General features: G+C 38.3%; 1 protein-coding gene across 22 annotated transcripts in view; it reads left to right on the top strand.

Annotated features, from left to right (window-relative positions):
* The window catches only part of Sox6 (SRY-box 6), a 689,373-nt gene that overhangs the window by 599,360 nt on the left and 74,856 nt on the right, over positions 1-15,157 (top strand). For 15 of the 22 annotated variants that reach the window (XM_023719279.1, XM_023719285.1, XM_023719275.1 and 12 more), the window contains 2 exons: positions 2,584-2,809; positions 5,836-6,023. In XM_023719279.1, the coding sequence (XP_023575047.1) occupies positions 2,584-2,809; positions 5,836-6,023 (414 nt within the window). The remainder of the gene's footprint in view (positions 1-2,583; positions 2,810-5,835; positions 6,024-15,157) is intronic. The other 7 variants (XM_004634909.2, XM_023719289.1, XM_023719288.1 and 4 more) reach the window with 1 other exon arrangement.

Genomic DNA, 15,157 nt, shown 5'->3' with positions numbered 1-15,157 from the left:
GCTTCTTAAGTGTGATTACTCCTACGCTAAGGTTCAGCATTTTTTGTCAAACAAAGGCAGGACTAAAATTAGGGATGCCATGTTGGAAATGGATTCACTCTAGTGGGAGTTGGTAGACAGATGATAGCGATGCCCAATGACATTGTTGATAAAAGTGGCAGCCATTGAATTATACAAATACATAATACATTAGAGCATACTTAAAGCTGAAAAGGTTATTATAAATTCCATATGTTCAAGATGATAGAGGAAAATATGAGCATGATAAGGCAAGACAAATTGTCTAGAGATAATGTAGTGTTTGAGATGAAAAAATACACTGATGAGATTAGCTAAAGGTTAGACATGGCAAGGAAAATATTAGTGAACTTGAAGACATAACAATAGAACTATTCAAAAAGAACCAGAACAAAGACTGGTCAGTACTGGAGAACAACATCAGATGTCCTAATCTATGCAATTGGAGCCTCAGAAAGAGGAGAAAGGAGCAGAAAATTCTGTTTGAAGAAATGTTTAAACATTTTGCAAATTTAATGAAAAGTCTCAGCTCAAGATATTTTTGAAGCTCAGTGAACTTCAAATAAAAGACACATGGAAAAAAACTAACCAGGTACCTAGATTGTTCATCATTATTATTAGATATGCATAAAAGAACTAAATATTAGAAATATTTTTTGAAGTAATAGCAAAAATAATTAAATTGCAATTAAGCAAATCAGAAAACTTTGACTTTCATGATGGATATAACCATATTTTTAAGAGCATGCTCTATCTTTATTGTATTTTTAAAATTTTTTTTATTTATTTATGTATTTGGTACAGAGTCTCACTATGCAGCTCAGACTCATTGTGATCTACCTGTCCCAACCTCCCCAGCATTCGGATTACAGGCGTGTACCACCATGCCCTGTACTAGGGATCAAACCCGGGTCCTTGTGCTTGCCAAGCAGGCACTTAGACTGCTGAGCTATTGCCACAGTTCCCCTATTTTTAAATATGGGGTGTACACTGTAACATAGATGTGACAGCATGCCTGTTCCTTACAAGACCAAAACAAAATAAAGCAATCAATCATTAATAAAAACTGAAGATACAACTACATTATCAGATAAGTGACTCATTTTTTTCTGGTAGCTTGGCAGAAAAGGGATCAAAAATTTGGAATCCACTAAATTAGAAGTTTAATTCTTTCCTCCATGTATGACCTTAAAGAAGTGAGTTTTTCTCTTTCTGGCTTTCATTTTTCCATCTATAAATTTAGAATAGTACTGCCCAGTTTCATGGAATCATTGATGGCTAAACAAGCTAATGCATATGAAAATGCCTTGCATATATGTATGATCATGTCTGTGTTCATGGTGTTTTTACTTTCCTTTTTCCAATGCTTCTTCTCAAGCAAAGTTTTCTGGCATCTCTTTTTGTTCCTCCTCCATCAATATATTTGTACTGGCGGAGATCTTAGATGTCATTTAATATATGGCCCTCTTTTTACAGATGAAAAAATGGAGATCCTGCAAGATCATATGTTTACCAACGGGGAGAATAGTCTGTTATCAAACTCTACTCTGTAGTTTAAATAATGACATTAAATGCAATTTCTCTGTGCCTTCCCAGAAGCAAAATAGGAGTTAACATTTGCTGATAATTTTATTTTAGAACAGAGTAATGCTGATCTTAAAAGTAAATGTTTAAATAAATATGCTCATATTACAACCAAATTTCTAGAATGATAGAAGTATTGTTACACGCATTTTATGGGAGGATAAATGAGACAAGGAGCCTAGCTTTCAAGTTCCTGGCTGAACTAATTACAAACTAGATATCTGAATACCATATTCAGTATAGAAGAATATGCATCTTAAAACAGACATTCTGAAAAAAATAGACATTCTGTAAATGTATGAAACAAAGACTATAACAAGACATGAAAAATAAATTGCAGGTAGCATAGTATGTAAAACATAGTTATAATGTGTACTTGATTTTTATAAAAATTAATTTTAAACATGAATACAGATCAGAGTATAGACCACAAAGAGAGCCCACACCCAGAAAGCCACACAGAAGCCATGGTGTGGCATGCAGCTCTCTGGGCAGAGGCCCAGGAAATTAGAAGTAGGCTTTCCATGTTTCCATTTTTAAGTACTTGCAATTGTTTGATTTAAAATATATATTAAAAAATTAGCAGCCAAGACTATTTATAGTTACTGGAACTTTTCAGAGAGAATAACAAAAGCACTACAGAGCAACTGAAGTTTTAAATAATTCTTTGTAAATGCCCTAGGTTAATTTAGATCCCTGAAAACACATTAGGAAATTAAGCTGTAATGTGAGCTAATTCAGATTTTAATTTGGCAAAAAGAATGATCCAACTACACAGTTAATGTAAATAGAAGCATAACACAGGGAAATTAATGAGGTTTCCTTGTGATGAATCTTCAAGGAGGTAGATAATTAGCTTCTTTTGTTATTATTGTAGGAGAATGTGGCATTGTCTCTGAGGTGTAAAATAACTGTGGCTTACTAAGTGATAATGTGCTTCATTTGTCTTTTTTTAATAATTATTTATGTTAAACTCTGCAGGATGAAGCAGCAGCACAGCCGCTGAATCTCTCATCCAGACCCAAGACAGCAGAGCCTGTAAAGTCCCCAACATCTCCCACCCAGAGCCTCTTCCCAGCCAGCAAAACCAGCCCTGTCAACTTGCCAAACAAAAGCAGCATCCCCAGCCCCATTGGAGGAAGCCTGGGAAGAGGATCCTCTTTAGGTAAATGGAAAAATCAACACCCGGAAGAGACTTATGAATTAGGTAAAAGAAAGCAAACCTGTGATGACCAATCCTTGTTTCCTGTGTGCTTTTCAGTACAAGATAACACTCTTTATCTTTTCTACTTAAATATAGCTCAATTTGGTATGTTGGGTGATTAGAACTTTAGGAAAATACCTCCTGGGATGTTTTGTCAGTGGTGATGGGTTAGACACAGCGAATCACAGACTTAGGAATTTCAGTATTTAGTCAGTACTTTGCCTCTACAATGTTTCCAAGGACCTCAAGACCGGGCCCTAAGGCTGCTCAGCAAAAGTAAAATGTTAGGGCTGGGGATATAACTCAGGGATAGAGTTCCTGCCTAGCATGCACTAGGCCTTGAGTTCAAAGCTGAATTAATTAATTAATTCAAAGTCTTTTTGAAATTACTCCAGGATTCTCTAGAGGTACTCATCTCTCTGTATAAAAAGTATGAGAGGAAAGTCATGGATTTTGGAACTAGACAGGTTGGGACTGAGAAACTACACCAGCTGTCTGTGTGATCCTGGGAAAGTTATTTAATATTTTTTGAATTCAGTTTTCTAATCTCTACAGAGGGAGTAACATTATTTAGTTTGTAAATTGTTATGAGAATTAAAAGTAGAAATGTGTATTGAGTGCCTAGCACAGATCTCAGAACCTTGGTTGCATTAGATTTTAAAAGATTAGGGTGAGTATAAATCAATATATATATATATATATATATATATATATATATATATATAGTTTAATGGAATAAAACCATAAATATGAAAGCAATTAATAGCAAGAGAGTATCAGAAAGTATTGATATTGTTACTGTACTCTTTATTTTTCCTAATTTCCAAATGAAAAAAAGATTCAAAGGGATTAGGGATTAGATCTAGCATTTCTTCCCCATGTGGCCTCTCTTGTAACATTGAGTTCTGAAGCCTGGTTTTCTGCTGTAATACAATGATGTGTAAACCATTTACAATTTAACAACGTTTCTGCTTACTTTGTCTAATTTGATTTCTCATGAGAATTTTATGGGTTGGATATTTATTATTATGCATATTGTATAGGTAAACTATATCTTGCTTCTTACTGATAGAATGATTTTCCCACAACCCTGTAGCTATTAATTAGCCCAAACAGGACTAGAATCAGAGTCCTTGTTCACAACTCAGTCCTGCTTATAAACTCACAGTTGGGTGATTTGTTGAGCTGAGTCTAAGTGAATCTTTTGATAGAGAGAAATAAATCTTCCTCGTTGGACTTTGGGACAATAAGATCCGCACAGCAGCCTATTGTGTGTTGCGGCATCTCATTTAGGGACCCAGGGGATTTCACCCCACGTCAGTGGTGTCCATGTAGAAGAGAGAAGTGAATCATTTCCAGCATGTGAATATGAAGAGTATCCCTGAGGTGTAGTTTTAGATATTGTGAAGTGGGAGATAAAAGCCAACAGAAAGACAACTAATAGACTAAATCTGGAAATGGTCCTCCGCTAATTCAGTTCTATATTTTTTAAAAAGCATTTCTTTATGGCAGGTCTCACAAGACAAAGATGACTACGTCTCTGGTTGCCTGTTCTTAGGGAACTTCAGCAGAGCATATTCATTAGGACATGAACCAGATGATCTGAAGCAATAGCAACTACAGTTTTAGATAGTACTCTTGTCCAGATAAGATTGGATAGAAATGGTTTCCTCTTTTAACTGGAAAATATCCAAAATTATCATTTTTCTGTATCTTGAAAAATAACTGACTTGAAACATTCTTTGAGAGGGCCAGGGAGCTAGCTCAGTGGAATGAGTGCTTACCTGGCAAGAGCAAGGTCCTGACTTTGATCCCTGGTACCACCAAAAAACATTCTTTAATAATCTTGGGAATATTTTGTGTACTCAAATGCATATGCAACCCCATTGCCCATAAGGGACATGTGACAAGAGCTTGATAATTGTCTGGTTTCCTTTGTTCCTGTGTTTATGCAAGGTCTCCATGCTTAGCACATACACGTCAGCAGGTGCTATGACGTGCTCCTGGCCTCAAACAAATAGTTCATGTTAAAATTTGCCACAGCAGCTAAACCTATTGAGCATCAAACAATGACCTGCTTTTTGTCTACAATTAGAAAAATGTATTGAAAGTATTCAGTTTACCAACAGTAAAACACAGGATGTGCAAAAAAAATTACTCAGTTTCATTTCTAATTTTTAATCTCTGTATTGTGTGGAATCTAATGAAAGCAAATATTTATTCTCACTTTATTTGTACTTATGTGAAATCACTCCCACATATATCGCGCTGCTGTCATGAAGACAGGAAGCTGAGAGCAGTGGGTGTTCGAGCTGGGGGTAGGGAACGGGTTGTCATTCTCTTGGTAAATAACTGAGGCAGCATGAGGGAAAAACGCTTCATTAACCAGCCAGCACTTGGAAGAGTGTGGAGGACTCCTTCCACCCCTCACTCCTGCCGTGGACACATGCGTACATACATCCAGATGTCACCAAAGTACACACGAATATAGCCTCACAGATTTTTTTTCTGGTAGGCCAGAAACAGCTTTCCTACATGGATAGACCAAACATAATGGGGAGCCTCAGCTCCCTTCCCTGTTCTTTCCTGCTGCTTCCTTACAAAGGAGACAGGATTATACACAAATGTGGTGACAGTCAGAACAGATACCAGATACAAGTTGCAATCTAGGAACCTTCATGGGTTAGAAGTTGAGTAGACAAAATGCACCTAGAGTAGAGTGCTGGAATATGCTCCAAGGGCAAAAGAAAAAGAAAACACACTCACATGCATGTGCACATGCATGTGCACACACACACACGCACACACACACACACACACACACACACATACACACATACACACATACACAGAGGCTTAGCTTAGTTAGCTTGGTTGCCCTGGCTTTCTGTGCTGTCTGCATAGTGTGGTAGAGATTTCTCAATGACAAACATAGTTCTGTTCAGAGAACACAGTTCTGCAGAGGAGTGGGTGGATGGTCGTGGCATTTTCAAAGAATTTACCCCAAATAATGCATCTTGTGTACACAGATATCTTGTCCAGTCTCAACTCCCCTGCCCTCTTTGGAGATCAGGATACAGTGATGAAAGCCATTCAGGAGGCTCGGAAGATGCGAGAACAGATCCAGCGGGAGCAGCAGCAGCAACAGCCACATCCTGTGGACGGGAAACTGTCCTCCATGAATAACATGGGGCTGAACAACTGCAGGAATGAAAAGGTACCATTCTCTCCTCTCTGCTGTATCTGCTAGACAGACTGGCTCACTCTAACCTGACTCTTCTCAGGCTCTCAAGTATTAACCTGCAGCAACATTTCAGGTCTTTAGCTTACAGACAGTCTTATATTTTACTCACAGTGGTCATTTAAGCATTACTGCTGATTAACAGACACACACTTCGCATGGATTGCCTCCTACACATCCAACCTATGTGTCTATTGCTGGGTGTTCCTGTCACATTCTGAAATACTTAAAAATGTGTTATAGTAAAAGACATGTATGATGTTATTAGAATAAAAATAAGAGTATCAGAGCATTAAAAGGGGAAGAAACACATATGATCACAGAGAAGGGTAGTATGATAACATAACTCACTAATAAATTTAATGTTGTTTCCTACCAACCAGGGAAAAATAATTTCAAAATGCCATCTATTTATTTTTTGATTCAGTAAGTCATCTGTCTGGAATCTATTCGGTGATATGCTTTGTTCCAGGTACTGGAGATAAAAGAGTGAGTGAATCTGAAAAACAGTTCCTGCCCTCCCCCTCAGAACTTATATTCTCCAGGAGGAATATAAGTGTGAAGACCTTGGCCACTAAATACGTAATATAATATCAAGGGGATAAAGAAATGCCATGAGAGAAAATAGAAGCATGTTACAGGAAGAGGGAGTGAGAGGGCGTTTACTTTGAATGGGACAATAAGAACTCCCTGGGGAGGTGACATGGAGTGGGGGAGGCCTCACTGAGGGCATTTGAAAGCACCATGTGACCAGAGTGTGTGGACAGAAGAGGCAGCAGGGAGGCAGGAAGCAGATGCGGCAGCCCAAGACAGAGCCTATTAGACAGGGTGGACTGTGGACAGGCCTTTCGCTTTATCCTGGAGGCGATGGGGATTCCTAGACAGCTTCTGTTCAGGGCATTGAAGTGCGAGACAATCATTCTGCATTCTGTAGAAACGGGCAGACCAGCTGAGAAGTGTTGCAGTAGACAGGACAAAACTTCTCATTATCTGATTTGTCTGATAGAATGAAAATGTCGATTTTTTATGTATTTGGTGCAGGGTCTACAGGATCTTACTACACAGATCAGACTTGTAGTGATCCTCCTGTTTTCAGTGTCCCAAGAGCTGGGATTACAGTTGCGCACCACCATGCCCAGTCACATCGCAGCCACCCTGGGGGGCAGGGGCGCAGCCAGCACAGCAGCCAGGGGATCGAACCTTGTCCCTGAGCCTGCCTAAGTGAGCACTTTAATCTACTGAGCTATCTGGCTGGCCCTGAAATGTTATTTTTTTTTTTAAGAGACTAAAATACCTAGTGCTAAACTGAGAGGTTTCTTTTTTCTTTCTTTCTTTTTTTTTCTTTTTTTTTTTTTTCCCACCATGGATAGAATTATACAGGGGCAAATAAAACCATGATGGGTAATGTCTTTGGTAACAGTTTTAGAGTAATTTTTAAATATTTCCTTTCATGTTTATGGCTTAGGAATATCATTTACTGAAGTCAGAGCCCAAAACCTTCCTTTTGTTTCAGTTCTTGTCAATTTTCTCATGAAATTTGATGAATCTCCCCCAATCAGAAGAAAACATGTAGTTTTTCTGATTCCTAGAAGGGATTTTAATTTTACAAGTTAAGGAAGTCGTAAGTATGTGGTCCTGTGTGCTGTTACCCAGAGATCTGAGTGCATAACCGTACCAGGGTGCTCATTTCCCCGTTTCCTTTTCAAAAGGTGTGGTGAGATGATGATTTGGGACGAGCGATGCATTTATTTCTTGGAATGAATAAATGTCCACAAACTGAGTTACTGCATACAACAGAAGCTTATTCTTTCAATTCTTAAATCAAGGCCAGCCTCAAATCAAGTTCTTTGCAAGTTGCTAAAGGAGACTCATCCCTTCCTTCTTCCTGGCTTTTGATGGTTGTAGCAATCTTTGCCATTTTTTGGCTAGCAGCTACCTCAGTCCAATTTCTGCCTCTGTCTTCCACAGTTTCTTTGAGAGAGAGAGAGAGAGAGAGAGAGAGAGAGAGAGAGACAGACAGACAGACAGACAGACAGACAGACAGACAGACAAAGAGACAGAGACTGACAGACAAAAAGAGATAGAGGAAGATAGAGACAGAGACACAAAGAAAGTGTACATGTGCTTCTCCTGTGTCCTCTTATCATTGATGTGTTCCCACCCTTTCCTTGAGACATATATCTGCTAAGCCATGCACTTGAGATTAATATATTTTTTTCACTTCCCCAATAAGTGTCCTGACCCATTTCAGGATCTTGATGGGAGCTCACGGGCAGTAGGCTCCTTCCAAGCTGCCTCAGTAAGTGAACACTGATAGCGTGTGGTTTCAGTCCAACAGAGAAGAAAAGATTTGCTCCTAAACATTTATTACTGTGATATTAGAGATAGTCATTTTTGCTTTTTAATTTTATGGAAAAATTTTAAAAATCATAAAGTAACAGTAGAATAATGATGGTTAATACATTTATTGTTAATCTTCAATTAATTACTCACAATACAAGATATGAGCATAAAAATTCTCCAAATGATATTAGCACAAACTTTTCTTTAATGAACTAAGGGAAACTAATAGTACAGCCATCCTGTGTCTCTATTTTCCTCCCTTCCTGTGCCTTCCCCCATTCTAGTTCTCTTTCCTTTTGAAGCATTTCTTCCTGCTTCACAATATCTGTTGTACATTTTGGTCTTTCTTTACTCTTTCAGTTCCTCGCACAGGGAGATAATAGTCTTCCACTCAGTTCAAATATCATGAAACAATAAATTAAATTTTAATGTGAAAAAAATTAAGATCCTGCTTTGTGACATTGGTAAATGAATACTTTTGGACATAGAGATAATGAATGGAAAATTGGATTAAAAGGAAGAAAATGGCACATTTTTGAGGACTACCTCTTTATAATTTTCAAAGAGTTAATCCAAAAATTAATTTGAGAAGCATGTCAGTGACTTTAAAATTTTCACCTTTCAATTTTTATTAGTTTTAAAAATAAGGCTATATTTTACTGAAAATTTCAGTAATGCAGAAAGATATATGGTGAAAAAGCTAATCATTCTCTTTGACCCATTAACTACCATTAATTATTCGGGAATTTTCTTTGAGTAGTAACAATTATTAGTGACTCAGAAATTTTCTTGGCATAGACAAGAAAGTGTTAATGAGTTTAAAAGTACATATGCTCACTTGGAACAGTAATCACTGAGTTGTCACTTATGAGCAGTGTGGTATTTGGCAAATTGATTAACCTCAAATTCTTCATCTGTAAAATGGGGATAATAATTTAAGCTATAATAAAATTAGATACATAGGATTGCACCTAGCTCAGTTCCTGGCACAAAGGTAGCCACTCTCTTAGCTTACATTTCCCATAATGTTAAATGAACCCATAAGTAGCTGAAATGTAAAGAACAAACACAGTCGTCCCCACTTAGCTGCAGGAGAGGTTTCAAGAGCCCTAAAGGTTGCCTGAAACCATAGATAGTATCAGTTCTGCATCTTTTCTTGTTTTCTTTCTAAACAAACATACCCTTGATAAAGTTTAACTTAGAAATCAGGCACAGTGAGAGAGATTAGCAATAATAACTAATAATAAAGTTATATTGTAATAAGTGTTACATTATTGTTCTCTCTGTCTGTCTGTCTGTCTGTCTGTCTCTCTTTCAATATTGTACTTCACTTACCTTTATCTTCTTGTGATGGTGGGAAAAGACATAATGCCCATGTGATGGGATGAATCAAAAGATACAGACATGAAGAATTACTTGAACACAGCACTGTGACACTCAGACACTTAATCTGATACTGAGGTGGCTACTAAGTGGCTGACATATAGGTAGTGTATATAGCTAAGTACACTGAACAAAGGAATGATTCAAATTCTGGCCAAGGTGATGTGAGATTTCATCATTCCACCTAGAATGGTATGCAATTTAAAACTTTTGAATTGTTTATTTCTATAATTTTAGTGTAATATTTTCAGACCATAATTGACCACACAGAACAAAACACCTGGAAAGCACGAGATATATGGGGAAACAACTCCATACTTTCTAAACCTTTTCTTTTTCTGCCAAGGCTTTATTAGGCAGAAAGGGAAGAAGATATTCTGTTGCTGGTCACCAAGTTCCTCATGGTAGCTAGAACATTAGCGCCTCTCATGCCTTGCTAGTATGTGCCCAACATTTTTTTCATAAACTTGAGGGGTCTTCTTGTCCTTGGAAACTTTTAGTAATGCCACGGTGCATCATTTTTATGAGACAGAACTACACATACCTTTTGAAACACATCCCACATATACTCGCCTTACCTGGTGAGGCTGTTACAACAAGTACCATAAACCGAGTAGCTGAAACCTCACAACTTATTTCCTGCAGTGTGGAATTCTAGAGGTGTAAGGGCAGGCTGACAGCATGGGAAGGTCTGTGTGAGGGGTATCTTTTGTCCACCATCTTGCTTTATTCTCACATAGGGAGAATAAGACTTCTGATCACCTCCTCCTCTTCTTAGAAGGGCACTAACATAAGTTTGAGGCCTGTTCATCCTCACGCGCTCATGAAGCCTTACCTACTTCTGAATGTGCTCCTCCAGTTATCACACGAGGGATCAGGGCTTCAACACATGGATTTTGACAGGACATGAAAGTTTAATCCACAGCAATCTTGAATTGTATCACTTATTGAAGTTTAATGCAGACACTACTGCTTTTAAATTCTACGGATGAATTTTACATTATTTCTAATTATCTTTTCTTAATTCATTTGGGAGGAGAAAGTCTGAGATGAGAAACAGTGAAACTATTTTGATTTGTAATACATAGGAGAAAGACAACAGGTAAGGTTGACAATGGAAAAAAATAATAAAAACTACAATTTCACTTAAAACATATGCTAAATATAATCGATCCCTTCATAGTAACTGGCAAAGTGGTTTCTACAGAATCAGGAAACCCTGGTTCCTTAGTTGAAGGGAATCATTGTATTAGTAGATAACTTAAGAGGGGTTAGATTTAGGGCACTAGGAAAGACCATTATATTTAGGTATAGTATGTTCAAGAACTGCCCTTAACACATTCTCTGTCTTCAATAATGTCACTATTTTGAGCATGCACTTTTTGATTCATGGGCTTTGTTTATTGACTAGACTAGATATCTATCCACACTTGTTAAAGTAGTTGCAGTTATGAGAATAAATTAAGGACAGTACTTTTGGACTCCTGTGAGAATAGCTTTGTCTTTCTTCTGATAAAAATATCCATCTTAATTCCATGAGGTCCGTGGCAGTAGCTTTTATTTCTGAGTCAAAAGGGTAGTTATATAATGGGCAATAAAATTAGAGAGTGAATTATGGCAAATTGAAGTTAACTATCTTCAAATTGTCCACCTCAGAAGTATTGTTTCAATTTCCTTAGGCATAAAGACCCATAAATTACACTTCAAATTGTTCTTTATGGCAGTAATACAGTTTTAGTTTTTCGTAGTGTCTCATTCACAAAACTTTCTAATCTATTAGGCATCCTTCTCTCTTATTTGCACAAAGGAGTGTGACACACACTTGGACTACCTGTTGAGCAGATTAGAGGCCCAGTTCAGTAGCAATTTCATTTGTGAATGTTCCTGGGATTGTGGAAAGGAGTGGGCAAAAGCAGTTCTGCGCTGTGCTGTGCTGTGGCTTAGGCCTCAGGGGTTCCCCTAGGAAGCCATGAGGTGCCATCAGAGTCATCCCAAGACAGGGGAACTTCTTACTGTGTCAAAACTTGGATGGAGACTAGCCTGGGGAGCGGAAATGACCTTGGATGAAGTGACTCTTTTCAGCTGAGGCCATGCGAAATAGGGCCCCAAAATGCTAGCTATCAGCAGCATTCCCAGCAGCCAAGAGAATGAATATTTGAGCCCTGAAGGGGGAGCTGAGTGGAACATCAAGTGTCCACTGTTGCATGTTACATTTAGAACATTAGGTATATATGAGACAGACATTGAATGTATCTCAGTGTGAACTAACATTTATGACACAGACACAGGGAGGCTTGGGCCTTTACATCACATACAGGCTAGCTATGTATCCATATGAATACGTATTTACCCACGGTGTGTTTCACTTTATTGGGCAAATTCCTATTTTTGGCATTTTAAAATGAAACATTGTTGGCTTGATTGGCCAGAACGGCACCAGTGGAGTTGTTCTGGTTGGCTGTGTCAGCTGGTACTTAGGGTCTGTTAAATATATAGATTGTTGGGACAATAGACTGTAACGGCACCTTAGGAGCTGTTATGCTCCATCATTTCAGCATAGCCTTTATGCATGGACTGTGAGTGTCCTGCCAGCAGAAATATAAATTACTGCCCTGAGTTTTAGCTTTTTATACCAAGAGTAGAAGCCATCTCCATTCCTGCTAAGTGGCAGTGCAATTAGATCATATTATAGGCTAATTACTTACCAAATTTTGTTGTTTTGACATCTCTGAGATACAGAATATTTTAGTCATGACAATAAATGGCAGAATTTTAATCAAGCTTCTTCTAAATGTCCTTAAAGCTGAGCTAAGGGCATCTGACTAAAAGAGAGGGGAGGCGGGGCAGGCCTTCTTAGTGACACGATCTGTGTGAAAGTGTTTTCGGTGTTGTCGCTTGTCCTGATACTTGCATGCCCACTTGGTGCAGAGCACCTTCTTGCCTGGGTATTATGTAACCCAGAGCACTGCCTACAGCAGGTTGCAAGTGGGAAGGTGACGTATCCATGTTCACATGACCTGAACTACTCTTCCTCTCATCTGGGAATTGTTTGAGAAAAATACCTGACTTTGTTATGTGGTTATCACACTATACCTACTTTTAAAATACAGTAAAACCTTGGTTTGTGAACATGATTTGTTCTGGAAACATGTTTGTAATCCGAAGCACTAGTATAGCAAGGTGAATTTCCCTATAAGGAAGAATAGAAAGTCAGACAATTTGTTCCACAACCTAAAAATATCCACATAATATTTGTTATAATTCTGGAATATAACACAGAATAATATAGAAAATACAAAGTTCAGGGGGCTTGCAGGTTAGCTTAGTTGTTTAAAGTGCCTACTTGGGAAACTCAGTCAGGTTGGATCCCCAACTCCACAAGCCACACCAGATCCGCCAGTTAAGGCAGCCTGAGCTAGCCAAAAACAAACAAACAAACAAAAATTCCTTCTTAGGGTGGCCAAATATCTCATCAGATTAAAGTGCCTGAAATCAGGGGCAGGGACTGGGGGTTGATTCCCTGGAATATGCTGAGATGGCAATTGAGACTGGGCATGATGGCACGTACCTGTAATCCCAGCTCTTGGGAAGCTGTAAACAGGCAGATCACTATGAGTCTGATCTAATAGTAAGACCCTGAACACCCTATAGACCATTCCCTAAAATACTAAATAAATAAATAAATAAATAAAGTTTTAAGAAAAATAAACAAAATAACCTGCACTTACCTTTACAAACATTCATGGTTAGTTTGAGGGATGGAAGAGAGAGGAGAGTTATTGTGTAGAGCTATCACTATCACTATCACCATCACTATCATTAGTGGAATCTCTGCTATCTATGGTTCAATAGAATCTTCTTTTTGTGCAACTTTAACATGGGACCTATTCAGACACTTGCTTTTGTCTCTGTAGGATTTCATGACATTGTCCTTCAACTAATTCACTGCTCACTCTTCTATAGCCTTATTTGGATAGTATAGAATTTTTCACCATTTCCTACTTTCTTTATTTATTTATTTATTTATTTATTTATTTATTTATTTATTTTTGGTGCTACTTGGGATTGAACTCAGGTACTTGTAGGTACCTAAGCTCTGAACTATCTCCCTGGCCCCCATCCACTTTTATACATCTTCCTAAACTCATGTAAAGTGAGGGATTGCTCCACTCTTTTCCCTCTTCCTCTGCAGATGAGTTCTCCTCCATAACCTCTTGCTGTTATGAGACCACCACCCACAATCCTGCAGTGAAAAAGAGAGAACCCCTGGCTCAGTTGTAATCATGTGACATTTGGTGTCACATCCTACTTAAAAGACATTACTCATTTATTAAGCTAGCATTTATTAGAGATGTTTGTTTACCTTTAGAACATTCACATAACAAGTTATTCACAAACCAACATTTTGCTGTACATGGACGGGATTCAAACTGAAGTGGGAGAGTTGGATAAAAACATTTGATGTGGTGCTGTTACTTCTGTTTATAAATGATAAAACTGAGACTTAAGGAAAGCCTTACAGTCATAGGGAATTTTTGGCAGGGAAGCAGTTAAATCTCCACATTCCTAATTCTTAGTTCGTTACACTTCCACTTGCAGGACTGTGTTACCTAGCTTTCCCATTGCTGATGCATAATGGTCAACACCTACAATTGAAAAGAGGAGAGGTTAGCTAGGTTCACCATTTCCGTAGATTCAGTCCATGATCAGCCGACTGCAGGACAGAAATGTGGCGGGAGGGGTAGCTTACTTTCTAGCAGCTGGGAAGCACCACAGGTAACAGTGACCAAGAGGAAGGGGCAAGGAACCAGATAGACTGCAACTTCGCACCTTTATGATGTGTGCAGAAGTGTGCTTTACTAGTCACGTGGGTGAGACTGCAACACCAGTCAAGGTGATACTGCCTTAACAATCACAAAACAGTAGCACATTTATTGATTTCTAAAGCATCTTTAAACTCTTTACATACAAAAGCACCTTTTACGTTAACAATTTTATTAAATTCTGATAGGATGAGGCAAAAGAAACCAAAATGGAGAGGTAGAAAGATCCCTGTGAGCTCCCTGCTTTCTCTATACTTGTCCAGAAGGGACATTCTTTCCTGCCGTGATGTCCGTGGGTTCTGGCCAGGAAACAGAAGATTGAATGATGCTGGTGTAGACAGAGAAAGTAGTTAGGTCAAGAGCACCAGTAGAATTAGAGGCCACATGGTAGACAGGGGAGGATGCGGATTTTTAGCCTTGATTAATCCTGGGTCTCAGCTCTCCCAGTTTTCTGGCTATATTACCTAAGTATATTACTTAGCCTTTCCAAGTTTCAGTTGTCATAAAATTGCTCTAAGTATCCTTTCCTTGAAAGGTTGTTTGAGGAAACATAGATGTAGC

The sequence above is a fragment of the Octodon degus genome, unplaced genomic scaffold, assembly GCF_000260255.1.
Source record: "Octodon degus isolate 3935 unplaced genomic scaffold, OctDeg1.0 scaffold00067, whole genome shotgun sequence".
NCBI classification, from domain to species: domain Eukaryota; kingdom Metazoa; phylum Chordata; class Mammalia; order Rodentia; family Octodontidae; genus Octodon; species Octodon degus.
Note: the sequence above shows the minus strand (reverse complement) of the source record. Positions and strands in the feature narration are given on the sequence as shown.